Raw genomic sequence first — 14,131 nt, 5'->3', positions numbered from 1 at the left:
TTGTAACTTCAGAGTTTAAATCCAAAGAAGCCGTAAACTCTCTATACAGCAGTTCTTGATGTACCCCCATGTTATTTCATACAAAAATTGACTTCCTGGTATGATGAAAGAACTTAGGTGGTGTTGAATAGAATTTGCTTTGAATTTACAGTGGCATGATAATAATTTGCCAGACATCACATCCTTAATGAATTCCTCCCAGTAGACCATTTTAGAGGGGAAAAAATTCAATGTGATAAAGGCTCTTAGCTTGCTTTTGGTCAACATATGCTTATCTGAGTATTAGGATCACTGGATTTGGTGTTAAAAGATCTGGGCTAGTAATTTTGCAAATGTAGGAATATGTGTGAGTTTATAAGCCACAGTTATGCGTTTTTGGTGGGTGGTAATTGGTGAAATCTTTCTACAGTGTAATATGCAATATTCATCAGAACAGAAGGGTTCATTGGCCTACCAACTGCACTTCTGGAGTTTATGTTAAGGAAATAATTGGACATGTTCAGAAGAATGTGTAGAAAGATACATGTATAAAGACATTCATAGCAATGTTTATGAAAGAAAATTGCTAACAATCTAAATGTTCATGAGTAAGGAAATTAGATAAAAAAAATAAAAATAATGCATCTGCACACTGTAACATTACAGTCCTTAAAAATGATCATATGTTTATAGAAAGGGGAGGAGATTCACAGCATATTAAGTGGTTAAAGCCAGTTATAAAAAAAGCTCATATATAGTGTAATCTATTCAAGCAAAGTTGTATATAAGTGCGTATTTTAAAAATGTGTATATTTGTATTATTCTTGTATAGGTTTGTGTAGCTTTATTTTTATGATCCAGTTTTTAAAATTTGTTATTTTAAAATAATTACAGATGCATAGGAGGTTGCTAAAAATGTGCAGGGAGGTCTCTTGCATTCTTCACTCACCTCCCCCAGCGGTAACAATTCACATAACTACGGTTCAGTGCCAAAGCCAGGAAACTGACAAAGGTTCTCGGGATTTCAGCAGTTCTATATATGCACTCACTTTTGTGTGTATCTATAGCTCTATACAGTTTTTATCACATGTGTAGACTCGTGTTACCACTGCCACAGTCAAGATGCTCACCTCTTTCATCCCAACAGGGCTCCCTGTGCTTTGCCTTTATAGCCACACTCATCACCCTGCCCCCTCATCGCTAACTCCTGGTAGCCACTGATCAGTTTTCAATCTCTGTTATTTTGTTATTTCAAGAAAGTTATGTAAATGGCATAATACAATATTAAACATTTTGAGATTGACTCTTTTCACTCAGGATAGTCTTGAGACCCATTCAAGTTAGTCTGTATATCAGTAGTTCATTGCTTTTTGAACTACTACTGTATATCAGTAGTTTTTATTGCTTTTATTGCTGAGTAGTAGCCTATGTTGTGTATGTACCATAGTTTGTTTAAACAATGACCCATTGGAGGACATTTGGATTGTTTCCAGTTTTTTGCAAGTTAAGGTTTCTTTTTTAAAAAATGTATTATCATTATTTTAAATTTATTTTTTAATGTTTTTATTTATTTTTGAGAGAAAGATAGTGCACATGGGGGAGGGGCAGAGAGAGAGGGAGACAGAGGATCCGAAGCGGGATCTGTGCTGACAGCAGTGAGCCCAATGTGGGGCTTGAACCCATGAACTGCGAGATCATGACCTGAGGCAAAGTCAGACGCTTAACTGACTGAGCCACTCAGGCGCCTCAGAATTTATTTTTCATTGAAGTACAGTTGATATCATATTGTTGGTTTTAGGTATACAGCATAGTGAGGTGATAAACAAAATACTCAACATGGTAAGTGCAGTTACCGGGTGCATATTTGGTTTTGTACAAAACTGCCAAACTGTTTTCTCATGGCTACATCATTTTACATATGATCTTTGTTTCTCTTCATCTTTGCTGGCCTTTGGTGTTGTCACTTGTTTTTTGTTTTTTGTTTTTTTAAGCAGCACTGATAGGTGTGCATGTCTTTAGCATGGTTCAGTTTTGCAATAAAAAAAATAAAAAAAATTCTCTTAAAAAAAGAAAAATTGGGGCGCCTGGGTGGCTCAGTCGGTTAAGCATCTGACTTCGGCTCAGGTCATGATCTCGTGGTCTGTGACTTCAAGTTGGGTGTCGGGCTCTGAGCTGACAGCTCAGAGCCCAGACCCTGCTTTAGGTTCTGTGTCTCCCTCTCTCTCTGCCCCTCCCCTGTTTGTGCTCTCTCCCTCTCCCTCCCTCTCCCTCTCCCTCTCTCTCTCTCTCTCTCTCTCTCTCTCTCTCAAAAATAAATAAATGTTAAGAAAAAAAGAAAAACTACCTAGGTAAGCCTGTTCTGCCACTTATTAGAAGTTGCTTAATATTGATTGAGAAGTTTCCTAGGTGAATAAGGACTGTTGATTTCCTTGGCACTCCACTGGGGTTGTTCTTCTATGGTAGAACACTAATGTAAATAAAATCAAAGCCAATCACCTACCCTTGTTTGACACAAAAAGTATAAAACTACTTCAGAAATTGCTGAATTTTGTTTTATACTTCCCTTCTGTGCCATGGTGGGGAAGACTGGCAAATTACTTGTAAGGCGTGGTAAAGAATAATATATGCAAATTTGATATTTTAATACACATGGTTTTGTTGTCATGGTGGGTTAGGAGACTTCCATTGAGCTCTGTGCTGAGCACTTTCCATACCTTGCCATTTATTCCTTACAACTATCCTGCGAGATGGTGGTATCTTTCTCTCTGTTCTACAGACGAGGAAACCAAGACTCTCTCAAAGTAACTTTGATATTGCATATATATACCAAGTGACTTTGGTATAAGCTTATACCAATAGGAAACAAGGAAGCTGGCACTTAAATACGTGGCTTCAAAATATGTACTCTTCCCATTATGCATGAACATTGCTTTCATTAACAGGCCACATGATTGGAAATTCAAATGCCGGTGTGTGTGAGTTTGGTAATTGATGGGAACACTTAAGTTGAGAGGTGGTACACCTGATGCAAAAGTATTGAAAATGACCGGCCTGTGAATCTAGTGGCGACAGAGGCCTTCTGTGTTATTCCTGTTGGTGTTCCTTCCCAGCGCTCCAATTTGGTATATCGTTTTAGCGGAATTAAACTAAAATTTTTAAGCGTTATGCACTTGACTGTGTTCTCCTTTAGTCACAGTTAAGTTAGTGATTTATCTACGTTTGCTGGCCCAACACTTGGTCTCATTGGCTAATTGCAGTGTTGTTGTGAGTGCACGATTAGGCTTCACACGCGTCACCAGAGGCATCAGTGTTATTCTTTTTTTTTTTTGTCTAAAAATCTCAAGATGGTTGTAGTCAAGGCCAGACATTTCACTGTTGTACACTTGGCTACCTTGGCTGCTGCTCTAAGAGTTCTCTGTGTCTTTGATTCTGTGCTCAGTAGCTTCCCATTGAATGCAGGATGAAATCCAAACTCCCTAACGCGACATGGAGGTTCTTCACTCTTCTTCTCTGCCGTGCCACTCTTCGGTGCTGCCTACACTTCGTAGCTATTTCACTTGGTTTTGCTGTATGTTAGTACATTCCGCAGAGGCGGCATAGAGCGTGTGGGCGATCTGAGACGTAACTTGGCAGTCATTGAGCTGTGTTACCGGTACTCACTGGGGAATTTTGTCTCAGAAGCTCTCCCACAAGCATGTGGACAGTGTGAGGTTGAAGTCGGTAAGGGTTCTCCTTAGGGAGATTCTCTTCGTGAGAATCAAAGGAAGGAAGAAAGGGAGCAGAAAGGGCAGTTGTAATGTTTAAGAACTTGCTTGTGGTTGTGAAAATTTTAGGAAGTGCTTCATTGCCGAATTATCTTCAGCGAAGTCCAGTGAAGGTTCTTAAAACTGGGAACATCCCTGGAGCAGTTTCACATTTTCTTGTGATGCGTGAGTGTAATTCTTGGGACTGTCTCTCCACGGCCTTAGGCCTCATTGTTTAGCGTGTCACCGGCAACCTGGGGACTCCCGTGACTCCCACGTGTTGCTGCTGGAGTAGTGGCCCAGCCCCAAGCATGAGGAGTGTGATACCTTATCACATAGAAGGATGGCTGCAGACAGAGCCGCACCTGATCATCGGATCCGTATGGTTGTTTGTCTAGAGTTTACTTCATTTAGCGAAAGTTTGATGACTGGTGTTAAGTATTTCTCCTTAATCTCCTGTCATTGACATTGAAAATATCGACCTGGGCGTTGTGGAGTTTAAGATACTCTGTGTGGTACTAATGTATTGAACCTGTACTGGTGTAAGTATTTGCTGCCCTTTCGCCCCCTTTTTGCACGCTCCCAGTGCCCCAAATTTGCCTTCAGAAACGACATTCGGTTTCTAATTGTAATTGTCTTGGAAACATCGGCATGTTTTGCAGCACCGTTTTACTTTTATTTACTGCAAATGATGATTTGTCAGTTGCCTGGTGCCAGAACATCTGAGTTCATTTGTTTAACTAAAACAGCCCTGTGCATCGATGCCTATAACGCACAGCAACAGTTACCAGCCACCCCCGTTGCTTACCACCTCATTTTGGCTCTGAATCTAGCAAGTGAGAAAGAAGATCATTCCTAAAATGTTCCAAGAAGTTTAGAAAATGGGGAGGGTGGAGGGATGAGAGGAAGGGGGATTCTAGTAGGACAGTTGGCATGTTGCTTTTGGCAGGGGTGTGCCTGGCTGGTTTTCTTTGCGGAAGAAAGTAACGCTTCAGGGTGCGGAGACCACAGCGTGTGCACTACAACAGAGCTCTGGATCTTTGATTTACTAGGTCATTACTCAAGTGTTCCGGCCGAACCACGGCACCAGGCGTGGCGGGTGAATGAGACACGTTCCCTCTTCTCTTGTTGCTCATACTCTGGGCGCTGGAGACGCTTCCGACCCAAGGTGGCGATTGTTGAGGTGGTGGCAGTGAAACGGGACTGTTCCAGGTCGTTCCCTGTGGGGGGAACCAGGCCTGATGGGCCTGATCACAGGATGGCAGGTGCTGGCTGGCTTAACCACCAGAGGGAGCTTTCCAAGAGACGTGGGGGTGGGATAATTCCCAGCTTTTCTTATCTCTTCATCCAAGAAATCAGACTGCTTCGAAAGGATACATTTTGCCACACCTGGAATTAAATAAGTATTTAAAAATAGTTTAATAAAATTTAAACTTCGGGGCAGGCCTTGCCTTGAGGGCTGGAGAGTGTGAAGTGTTTCTTGAGGAACAAGGGGAAGTAATTAATTTTGTCCTCTGATGAAGTATCTGACGATGGCATTCATTCACTCAGTACATTTTTATTATGTGCCTGCTTTGTACCAGGCTGGGAACGCCGTGATGAGCAAGGAGTCCACAATCCTGGAGTGGAGCGGGGCACAGACAAAGAATTGGGCAATGTTGCTACCGAGTACTCGGTTTTGTAAGTGGGTGCTTTGGGGGCTGAAACCAGGCTTCTCACCTGGTCTTAGACGATCAAAGATTTCCCGGAGGAAGTGATGTCCAAACCAGCCTCGCTAACAGATGTTGAATTGATCCTTTTTTCAGGCTAATATTGTATTAAAAATAAAATCAGAACCCAGTTTTGGGAACATCCAATACCCTTCTGTTGAGAACAGGTTAAAGAACTGAACTCTATGCTCCAGCCATCTAGTATCTACTTTTCTAGTCTTGTAGTTTGCCATTCTCCAGTGTAGACGAACCTCTGCTTTCCAGAACGTGCCAGGCTCTCTGTGATGATTTGCATGCGCTGTCAGTCATGTCTGGAAAGCCCTCTCCTGATGTCTGCCAGACTGAGTTCTCTTGCGGTTACTTCCTCCAGGATGCCTTCCTTGACCGCTCCTAGTGTAGGTTGGGTGCACCTCTTAGGACCTTACATACAGGGCTGGGCTTGATCTTGGTGTTTCCCCCCCAACCCCTCACCCCACCAAATAGTCTAGCTGCTTCTTTATTCCTCCGTGTAACCTGGGGGCTGAGACAGCATCTTTCACGGAACCCAGCATGTCCTGAGCGCCCAGGCAGTGTTTGCTGAATGAACAAGCTTAGAAGGTCTTGAAGGCTGTAGCCACATGTATATAATTGAAGTTCTTGGTTCCATCCAGTTTTAAGAGAGTGTTATTGACTGAGGAAAGTCGAAACACCACCGAAACAGATTTTATGCGTGTGGTCTAGTTATTAACCTCATAAAGCTATTTACAGTCTTTTGCATTTATACCTCTTTACTTTTATTTTTTTCCTGAGTAACCAATAAACTGAGTAATTCATAGTTTCTACTACTTGCCAACAAGTGTATATTATTAAATCTGACCACAGTGATTTATTAATAAGAACTCTTTTGGTTATTAACAAGAATCAATTTGATTTGGCATATGGCAGAAAGAGGGGCATATGTGATGAAGAGACAGGGATGTCTCATTGAATCCAAGATGAAGAACACAGACAGGCTTTGGGAAGAGCTGGCCCCAAGAATTGGAAGGCCAGCAGGAATCCTTTAATTGCTCTGTTCATCTCTGCTTCTTTCCTCAAATCTCTTTTATTCATTTTCTCTATTTTCTTACTAACTTGCTTTCTCTGCTTCTCAGTGGATAGAGGATGGTTTCCCATAACTCTCAGCTTTGCAGCCATATTCTAGTTGTATGGAAAACCTTTCTTTCCGTTCCAGTTCCAAATTCCCCAGACATTCCAAATGTCTGTCTCTGATTGAGTCAGCAGTGGCCAGGGAGTGGAGTCTTGCTGAACAAGCCTGTCTGGCTCTCCTCACCCCTGGGGAGTAGGGGGGAAGATGGAAGAAAGGGATGGGGACATCAGGCTGACAGACACTGTGAGGTGGGCAGACCCTAAAACTATTTTTGTAAATAAAAATACAGTGATAAAGCCCAGAGACCCACAAATGCTTTATTATAGCATTATTTCTAGGTTATTTTGGCTAAAAAAAACTTCAATGAGAAACTTAGAGATTTAACTTTGACAAGATATTTATCTTTTTGAATGTGAGTATAACTTGAGATTCTTTAAAAAAATATTTTTTTTAATGTTTATTTATTTTTCAGAGAAAGAGAGCATGAGTGGAGGTAGGGAGGTCGTGAGTGAAGGCGGGGGCGGGGGGGGGGGGCGCAGAGAGAGAGAGAGGGAGGCACAGAATCCGAAGCAGGCTCCAGGTTCCAGGCTCCGAGCTGTCAGCACAGAGCCTAACATGGGGCTCAAACCCATGAGCCATGAGATCATGACCTGGGCCAAAGTCGGACGCCCAACTGACCGAGCCACCCAGGTGCCCCTATAACTTGAGAATCTTAAGGTAATGGCCTGTTCGCTGAAGTAGCAAGTGGGTTCCAGCTTTGTGTGTGTGTATAATACTTATAATTCTTAGACATGACACTGCCTTCCGTTGTCAGGAGACAGGTTCCGGAGCAGCTCTCCTGCAAATACAAGGTGAGACACAGGTCATTTAAAGTTTTCCAACAGCCACATTAGAGAAGTGAAGCAGGCGAAATCAGTCTTAATAATACATTTCACATATATCTATGTGTACATAAAAAGAGGGTTTATAGCTTCTGCTTATCAGAAGAGGTTGTCATGGGGTGCCTGGGTGGCTCAGCAGGTTAAACGACCGACTCTGGATTTCGGCTCAGGTCAGGATCTCACGGTCCCTGAGATTGAGCCCTATGTCAGGCTCTGTGCTGACAGCGTGTAGCCTGCTTGGGATTCTTTCTCTCCCTCTCTCTCTCTGCCCCTTCCCCACTCACTCCCTCTCATGCTCTCGAAATAAATATTTAAAAAAAAAAAAAAGAAGAGGTTGTCCTGGGATTTAAATGCACTAATAAATTTTAAAGTGCTTTGAAAAATATAAAGCATTATTTTAATTAACCGGGGGAGGGAGGAACCCACTACATTTTGGAATCAAAAATAGCGATCATTTATTAGGTTTTACTCTGTGCCAGATACTGTTCCAAGCACTTCATAACATGTTATGTAATTTAATGATAATGCTGTCTTTGGAGCAGGTACAATTATTTATCATCTCTGTTTTATATAGAAGGAACCTAAGACATAAAGGGTTAAGAAATTAGTCCAAAGTCACGTAGCTGGTAAGTAGTTGAGCTGGAATTGGAATGCACTTTTTTTTTTTTTTTAATTGTGGCAAAACACAACATAAAATTGATCACCTTAACCATTTTTAAGTGTATGCTTCTATGACATTAAATACACTCGCATTGTTGTCTGACCCACCATCCGTCTCCAGAACTTTTCATCTTCCCAGACTGAAACCCGACTCATTAAACACTAACTCCCCATTCCCCCCGCCTTCAACTCCACTAACTGCCGTTCTTTCTGTCTCTCTGAATCTAACTACTCCAGGGGCCTTCTATAAGGGGAATCATACAGTATTTCTTTTTTTGTGGCTGGTTTGTGTCACTCAGCATAATGTCTTCAAGGTTCATCTGTGTTGTAGCACGTGTTAGAATTTCTTTCCTTTTTAAGGCTGAATGATGTTACACTGTATGAATGTACCACATTTTGTACCGTGATTCACCCATTGATGGACATTTTGATTGTTTCTACTTTTGGCTGTTATGAGTGATGGTGAATGTGATGTACAGATATCAGGTTGAGTCCCTGCTTTCAGTCCTTTTTGGGTATTTGTATACCCAGAAATGGAATTGCTGGATCACACAGTAATTTTATATTTAACTTTTTGCTGAATTGCCATACTCTTGTTTCAAAGCACCAGCACCATTTTACATAATGCACGAAGGTCCCCATTTCTCTATATCTCCTCCGACACTTCCCTTCTCTCTCTCCTTTTTTTTTTTTTTTTAAATAGCCATTTTAATAGGTGTGAAAGCAGTATCTCATTGTGGTTTTGATTTGCATTTCCCTGATTAATCGTGTTGCACATCTTTTTATATACCTATTGCCTTTTGTATGTCTTCTTTGGAGAAATGTCTCTTTAAATTTTTGCCCGTTTTTAAATTGAGTTGTTTGGTTTTTTGTTGAGTCAGAGGTTTTTGTTTTTGTTTTGGTATATTCTGGGTATCAGTCTCTTATCAGATAGATGATTTGCAAACATTTTCTCCCATTCTGCTGTGTTGGCTTTTCACCCTGAGATAGTATCCTTTGATACGCAAAAGGTTTTCATTTTGATAAAGTCAAACTTACATATTTTTTTTCTTTTAATGTCTGTGTTTTTGGTATCATATCCAAGAAATCATTGCCTAATCCAGTGTCATAAAACTTTCCCCTGTGTTTTTTTCCGAGTTTTATGTCTGTTTCTGTCTGTGCCTCCTGTCTCCGTGTCACTCATATCTATCTCTGTGTGTTTCTGTTTATCTTTGTTTATAAATTATTGAAGCTTATGTATGTGTTCTCGTGCTTTTCTTGCCTTGTTTCTTCCTTTATTTGTTGTTGATCTATTTAAAGGTATTGCAGGTATCATGAGACTTCATGTTTCTCCTAAAAATAATGGCATTTTTTTCAAATAACTCTAACCCCATGATTGGTGCTCTCCGAGTACATTTTCTAATTATGTTGAAAACAGAAGCTTAACTTCATTTTGTCTTTTTATTGTTTTTTTTTAATGTTTTTATTTATTTTGAGAGACCAAGTGTAAGCGGGGGAGGGGCAGAGAGAGAGGGAGACACAGAATCTGAAGCAGGCTCCAGGCTCTGAGCTGTCAGCACAGAGCCCGACTTGGGGCTTGAACCCACAAAATGAGATCATGACCTGAGCTGGAGTCAGATATTTAACCAACTGAGCCACCCAATAAAATTTGTGATTTTATTGTTTATCATGGTACATCCTATTTTCCTTCTAAATTGTTTTTCTCTTCTTTATTTATTCCTTTAACTGGTCAGTGTGTACCTATTTAGCATTGTAGTTATTAATTACCTTTTCTTCTCTCCCTCCAGCACCGAGCTGAAGCTCTTGGAGGAAGCAACTGTTTCAGTCTGCAGGTCTTTAGGTAAGGGGCAAAATGAGTGAGTGAGTGAGTGTGTGTGTGTGTGTGTGTGTGTGTGTGTGTGTATGGGTGGCATTTATTTAAAAATTTCTGTTACAAGTTTTGGTAGTGTAATATGAATTAAATTAATGAAGTGATATATTCTGGATGCTTATATTTAGTAATATTTACTCCTGTTCATGGTGCTCATTGGGGCTGCTAGAAGGTACCATTTGGTCAAGAGCAGTAAGACACGTGCTTGCTCACTTGCAGTGGTGGTAATAGACTCTCCTAAACCACAGACTGTTTTAGCTTGTTTTGTTTGGTGTTTAATTGAGGAATAGTTGGACAGTGTTACTTTGGCTTCAGGTGTATAACATAGTGATTTGATCTTGATTTGACATTTGTATATATTACAAAATGCTCATCGTAATAAGTCTAGTTACCATCTGTCATCATACACAGTCATACTAGTATTACTGACTGTATTTCTTATGCTGGACTTGATCATCTCTGCGACTTACTTCTTTTATAATTGGAAGTTTGTACCTCTTAATCCCCTTTACCTGTTTCACCCATTCCACCCCCCGCCCCACCTGTCAGCTACCGCTTTGTTCTCTATATTTATGAGTCTGTTTTGTTTGTTTTTTCTTTTTTCTTTTTCTTTTTTTTTTTTTTTTTTTGATTCCACATATAAGTGAAATAACACAGTATTGGTGTTTCTCAGACTTTTCACTTAGCACAGTACCCTCTGGGTCTATCCATGTTGCCACCAATGGCAAGACTTCATTCTTTCTTATGGTGGAGTAATATTCCCTTGTATGTATATACCACCTCTACTTTACCCATTCATCTATCGACGGACACCTGGGTTGTTTCCATGCCTTCACTATTGTAGATGATGCTGCCGTGAACCTGGAGCCACGTAGGTCTTTTGAAGTTAGTGTTTTCATTTTCTTCAGATAAAGGCTAGAAAGAGTTGCGTCATAGGGTAGTTCTATTTTTCATCTGTTGAGGAACCTCCATACTGTTTTCCACAGTGCCTGCCCCAGTTTGCATTCCCACCAACAGTGCAAGAGGGTTCCCGTTTCTCCCCATCTTCACCCACACTTGTTATTTCTTGTCTTTTTGATTTGAGTCACTCTGAAAGGTGTGAGGTGATACCTAATTGTCGTTTGGATTTGCATTTCCCTGATGATGAGTGATACTGAGCATCCTTTCATGTGTCTGTTGGCCATCTGTATGTCTTCTTTGGGAAAATGTCTGTTCAAGTCCTCAGCCTATTTTTCTTTAATTTTTTTTAATGTTTGTTTATTTTTGAGAGGGAGAGAGACAGTGTGAGCAGGGGAGGGGCAGAGAGAGAGGGAGACACAGAATCAGAAACAGGCTCCAGGCTTTGAGCTGTCAGCACAGAGCCCGATGTGGGGCTCGAACTCATGAATCATGAGGTCATGGCCCGAGCCGAAGTCAAACACTTAAGCAACTGAGCCACCCAGGTGCCCCCCTCGGCCTATTTTTTAATCAGATGTGGGATTTTTTGGTGTTGAGTTGTATGAATTCTTTACATGTTTTGAAAATGAACTTTTTTTAAAAAAAGATTTTATTTTCAAGTAATCTCTACACCCAACATGGGGCTCGAACTGTTTACAACCTTGAGGTCAAGAGTCACGTGGTACACCAGCTGAGCCAGCCAGACACCCCTTGAATATTAACTTCTTATGGAATATGTCATTTGCAGATCTCTTCTGCCATTCATTAGGTTGCCTTCTCATTTTGTTCATGGTTTCCTTTGTGCAGAAGCTTTTTAGTTTGATGTAGTCCCACTTGTTTATTTTTGCTTTTGTTGCCCTTGCCTGAGGAGACAGATCCAAAAAATATTGCTAAGACTGAATTCCAAATTTACTGCCTATGTATTTTTTAAGAGTTTTATGGTTTCAGGTCTTACATGTAGGTCTTTAATCCATTTCAAATTTATTTTTGTATATGGTTTAAGAAAGTGGTTACTGGAGAGGAAGTCTGAAGATCGTAATTTTTTTTTTTTTGCTTCTTTGTTTATTACACTTTTTTCATTAACCATTATGATTAAGTGTTTCTCATTATACTTTTTTCTTTTTGATTTTGCCTGAAATTTGATGAGGTTTTTTTTATTGGCTTATTAAAGTCTTTTCAGTTCCAAAGTTTTCTTTAGTTATGGTCTTGATTTTCCTTGTGTTTGGGTTTCTTCTCCCCCAACTTAGGATCACCTGTTAACAGTCAGCTTGGACTGTTTTTTCTTTCTGTATCTTTCTTTTTCCTTTTTTTTAAATGTAATTTTATCATAATTAATATAATTTTATTAATATAATTTTAATATAATTTCTTAAAAAAATTTTTTTAATGTTTATTTATTTTTGAGACAGAGACAGAACATGAATGGGAGAGGGCCAGAGAGAGAGGGAGACACAGAATCTGAAGCAGGCTCCAGGCTCTGAGCTGTCAGCACAGAGCCTGACGCAGGGCTCGAACCCACAGACCGTGAGATCATGACCTGAGCCGAAGTCGGACACTTAACCGACTGAGCCACCCAGGCGCCCCTGTAATTTCTTTTTTAAATAAAATTTCTTTTTCAAATTAATTTATTTTTCAGAGAGAGAGGGGGCACAAGCGAGTGAGGGGCAGAGAGAGAGGGTGAGAGAGAATCCTATACATGCTCTGCACTGTCAGTGTGGAGCTTGAAGTGGGGCTCAAGCTCAACCAATGTGGGGCTCAAACTCAAAAACTGTGAGATCATGACCTGACTTGAAGTCAGAAGTTTAACTGACTGAGCCACCCAGGTGTCCCTGTATCTTCTTTTTCTTCATCATCTTTCTTTTCTTGAGTTTCCTCCTTTATGTCTTTGATTCAGTGTTTCTATACATTTCAGTTTTGTAAAGATTTTATTTCATTTTTAGTTTGTTTTTAATCATTCTTTGTTTTTTCTGGATGTCAGACTACTCTCTTTTCATTATACTCATTTTTCCCAGGGGCTTTCTGGTTTTTTTTTTCTTCTTTCTTTCTTTTTAATTTTTTTATAGAATTTTTTAACATTTATTTATTTTTGAGAGACAGAGAGGGAGCACAAGCAGGGGAGGGGCAGAGAGAGAGGGAGACACAGAATCTGAAGCAGGCTTCCGTCTCTGAACTGTCAGCACAGAGCCTGACACGGGGCTCGAACCCACGCACCGCGAGATCATGACCTGAACTGAAGTCAGATGCCTAACCAACTGAGCCACCCAGGGGCCCCTCTTTCTTTCTTTCTTTCTTTTTTTTTTTGAATAGACGTTTGAGGGGCACCTGGGTGGCTCAGTTGGTTAAGTGACTTTTGATTTCAGCTCAGGTCATGATCTCAGGGTCGTGAGATTGAGTCCCATGTTGGATTCTGTGCTGAGTGTGGAGCCTGCTTGGGATTCTCTCTGCCCTTCCCTCCCTCTCCCTGCCCCTACCATTCCCCTGCCTTCTCTGTCTCTCTCTCAAAATAAATAAACATAAAAAAAAATAGTCGATTTTCTCTTCTTCCACTGATGATGCTTGTTACTCAAATTTGTTTGATAGTTTATTTATTTATTTTTTTAAGGTTTATTTGTTTTTAAGAGAGACTGAGCACAAGTGGGGGAGGAGCAGAGAGAGAGGGAGACACAGAATCCGAAGCAGGCTCCAGGCTCTGAGCTTCAGCACAGAGCCTGAAGTGGGACTCGAACTCGTGAACCATAAGATGATGACCTGAGCCTAATTCGGACACTCAGCTGACTGAGTCACCCAGGCGCCCCCTTGTTTGATAGTTTTGATTCAGTTCTTCCTCTGAAGGTTTACCATAGCCTGTTCCTTACTCTGTTGTTACTGTTTTGTTTTTCCTTATTCATGAAACTAGCAAATGTTTATTGAGCACCTACTATATTATAGGCTCTATTCTGTATACTGTGCTATATATTGCATAATATATTCCATATTCTGGCGCAAAAGACTGACCTAGATTCCTGACCTCATGGCTCTGTCTCATTAGGGGAATCAGACCAGAAATAAACAGACCTACTTTCACATGCTGTGTCTCTTCAGAAAACTAAAGCAGGGTAGACTCACGGAGAGTACCCATGTAGGTGTGTTGTTTGCTGTCAGAGAGGGTGTAAATACACCTTGTTATTAACCTTGTTCCTTGTGTGGATCCTGTAGGTGCTTGTTGAATCTGCTATTATTTAAGCTTG

General features: G+C 40.6%; 1 protein-coding gene across 4 annotated transcripts in view; it reads left to right on the top strand.

The window, feature by feature from the left end:
• The window catches only part of DYM (dymeclin), a 350,855-nt gene that overhangs the window by 47,933 nt on the left and 288,791 nt on the right, over positions 1-14,131 (top strand). For 3 of the 4 annotated variants that reach the window (XM_019464089.2, XM_053902680.1, XM_019464093.2), the window contains one exon: positions 9,886-9,938. The exons of the other annotated variant lie outside the window; for it this stretch is intronic. In XM_019464089.2, the coding sequence (XP_019319634.1) occupies positions 9,886-9,938 (53 nt within the window). The remainder of the gene's footprint in view (positions 1-9,885; positions 9,939-14,131) is intronic. 4 annotated transcript variants of the gene reach the window in all.

The sequence above is a fragment of the Panthera pardus genome, unplaced genomic scaffold (assembly GCF_024362965.1).
Source record: "Panthera pardus isolate Hobbes unplaced genomic scaffold, ASM2436296v1 HiC_scaffold_15, whole genome shotgun sequence".
Taxonomy (NCBI): Eukaryota; Metazoa; Chordata; class Mammalia; order Carnivora; family Felidae; genus Panthera; species Panthera pardus.
This window is presented reverse-complemented; position numbering and strand designations above follow the sequence as displayed.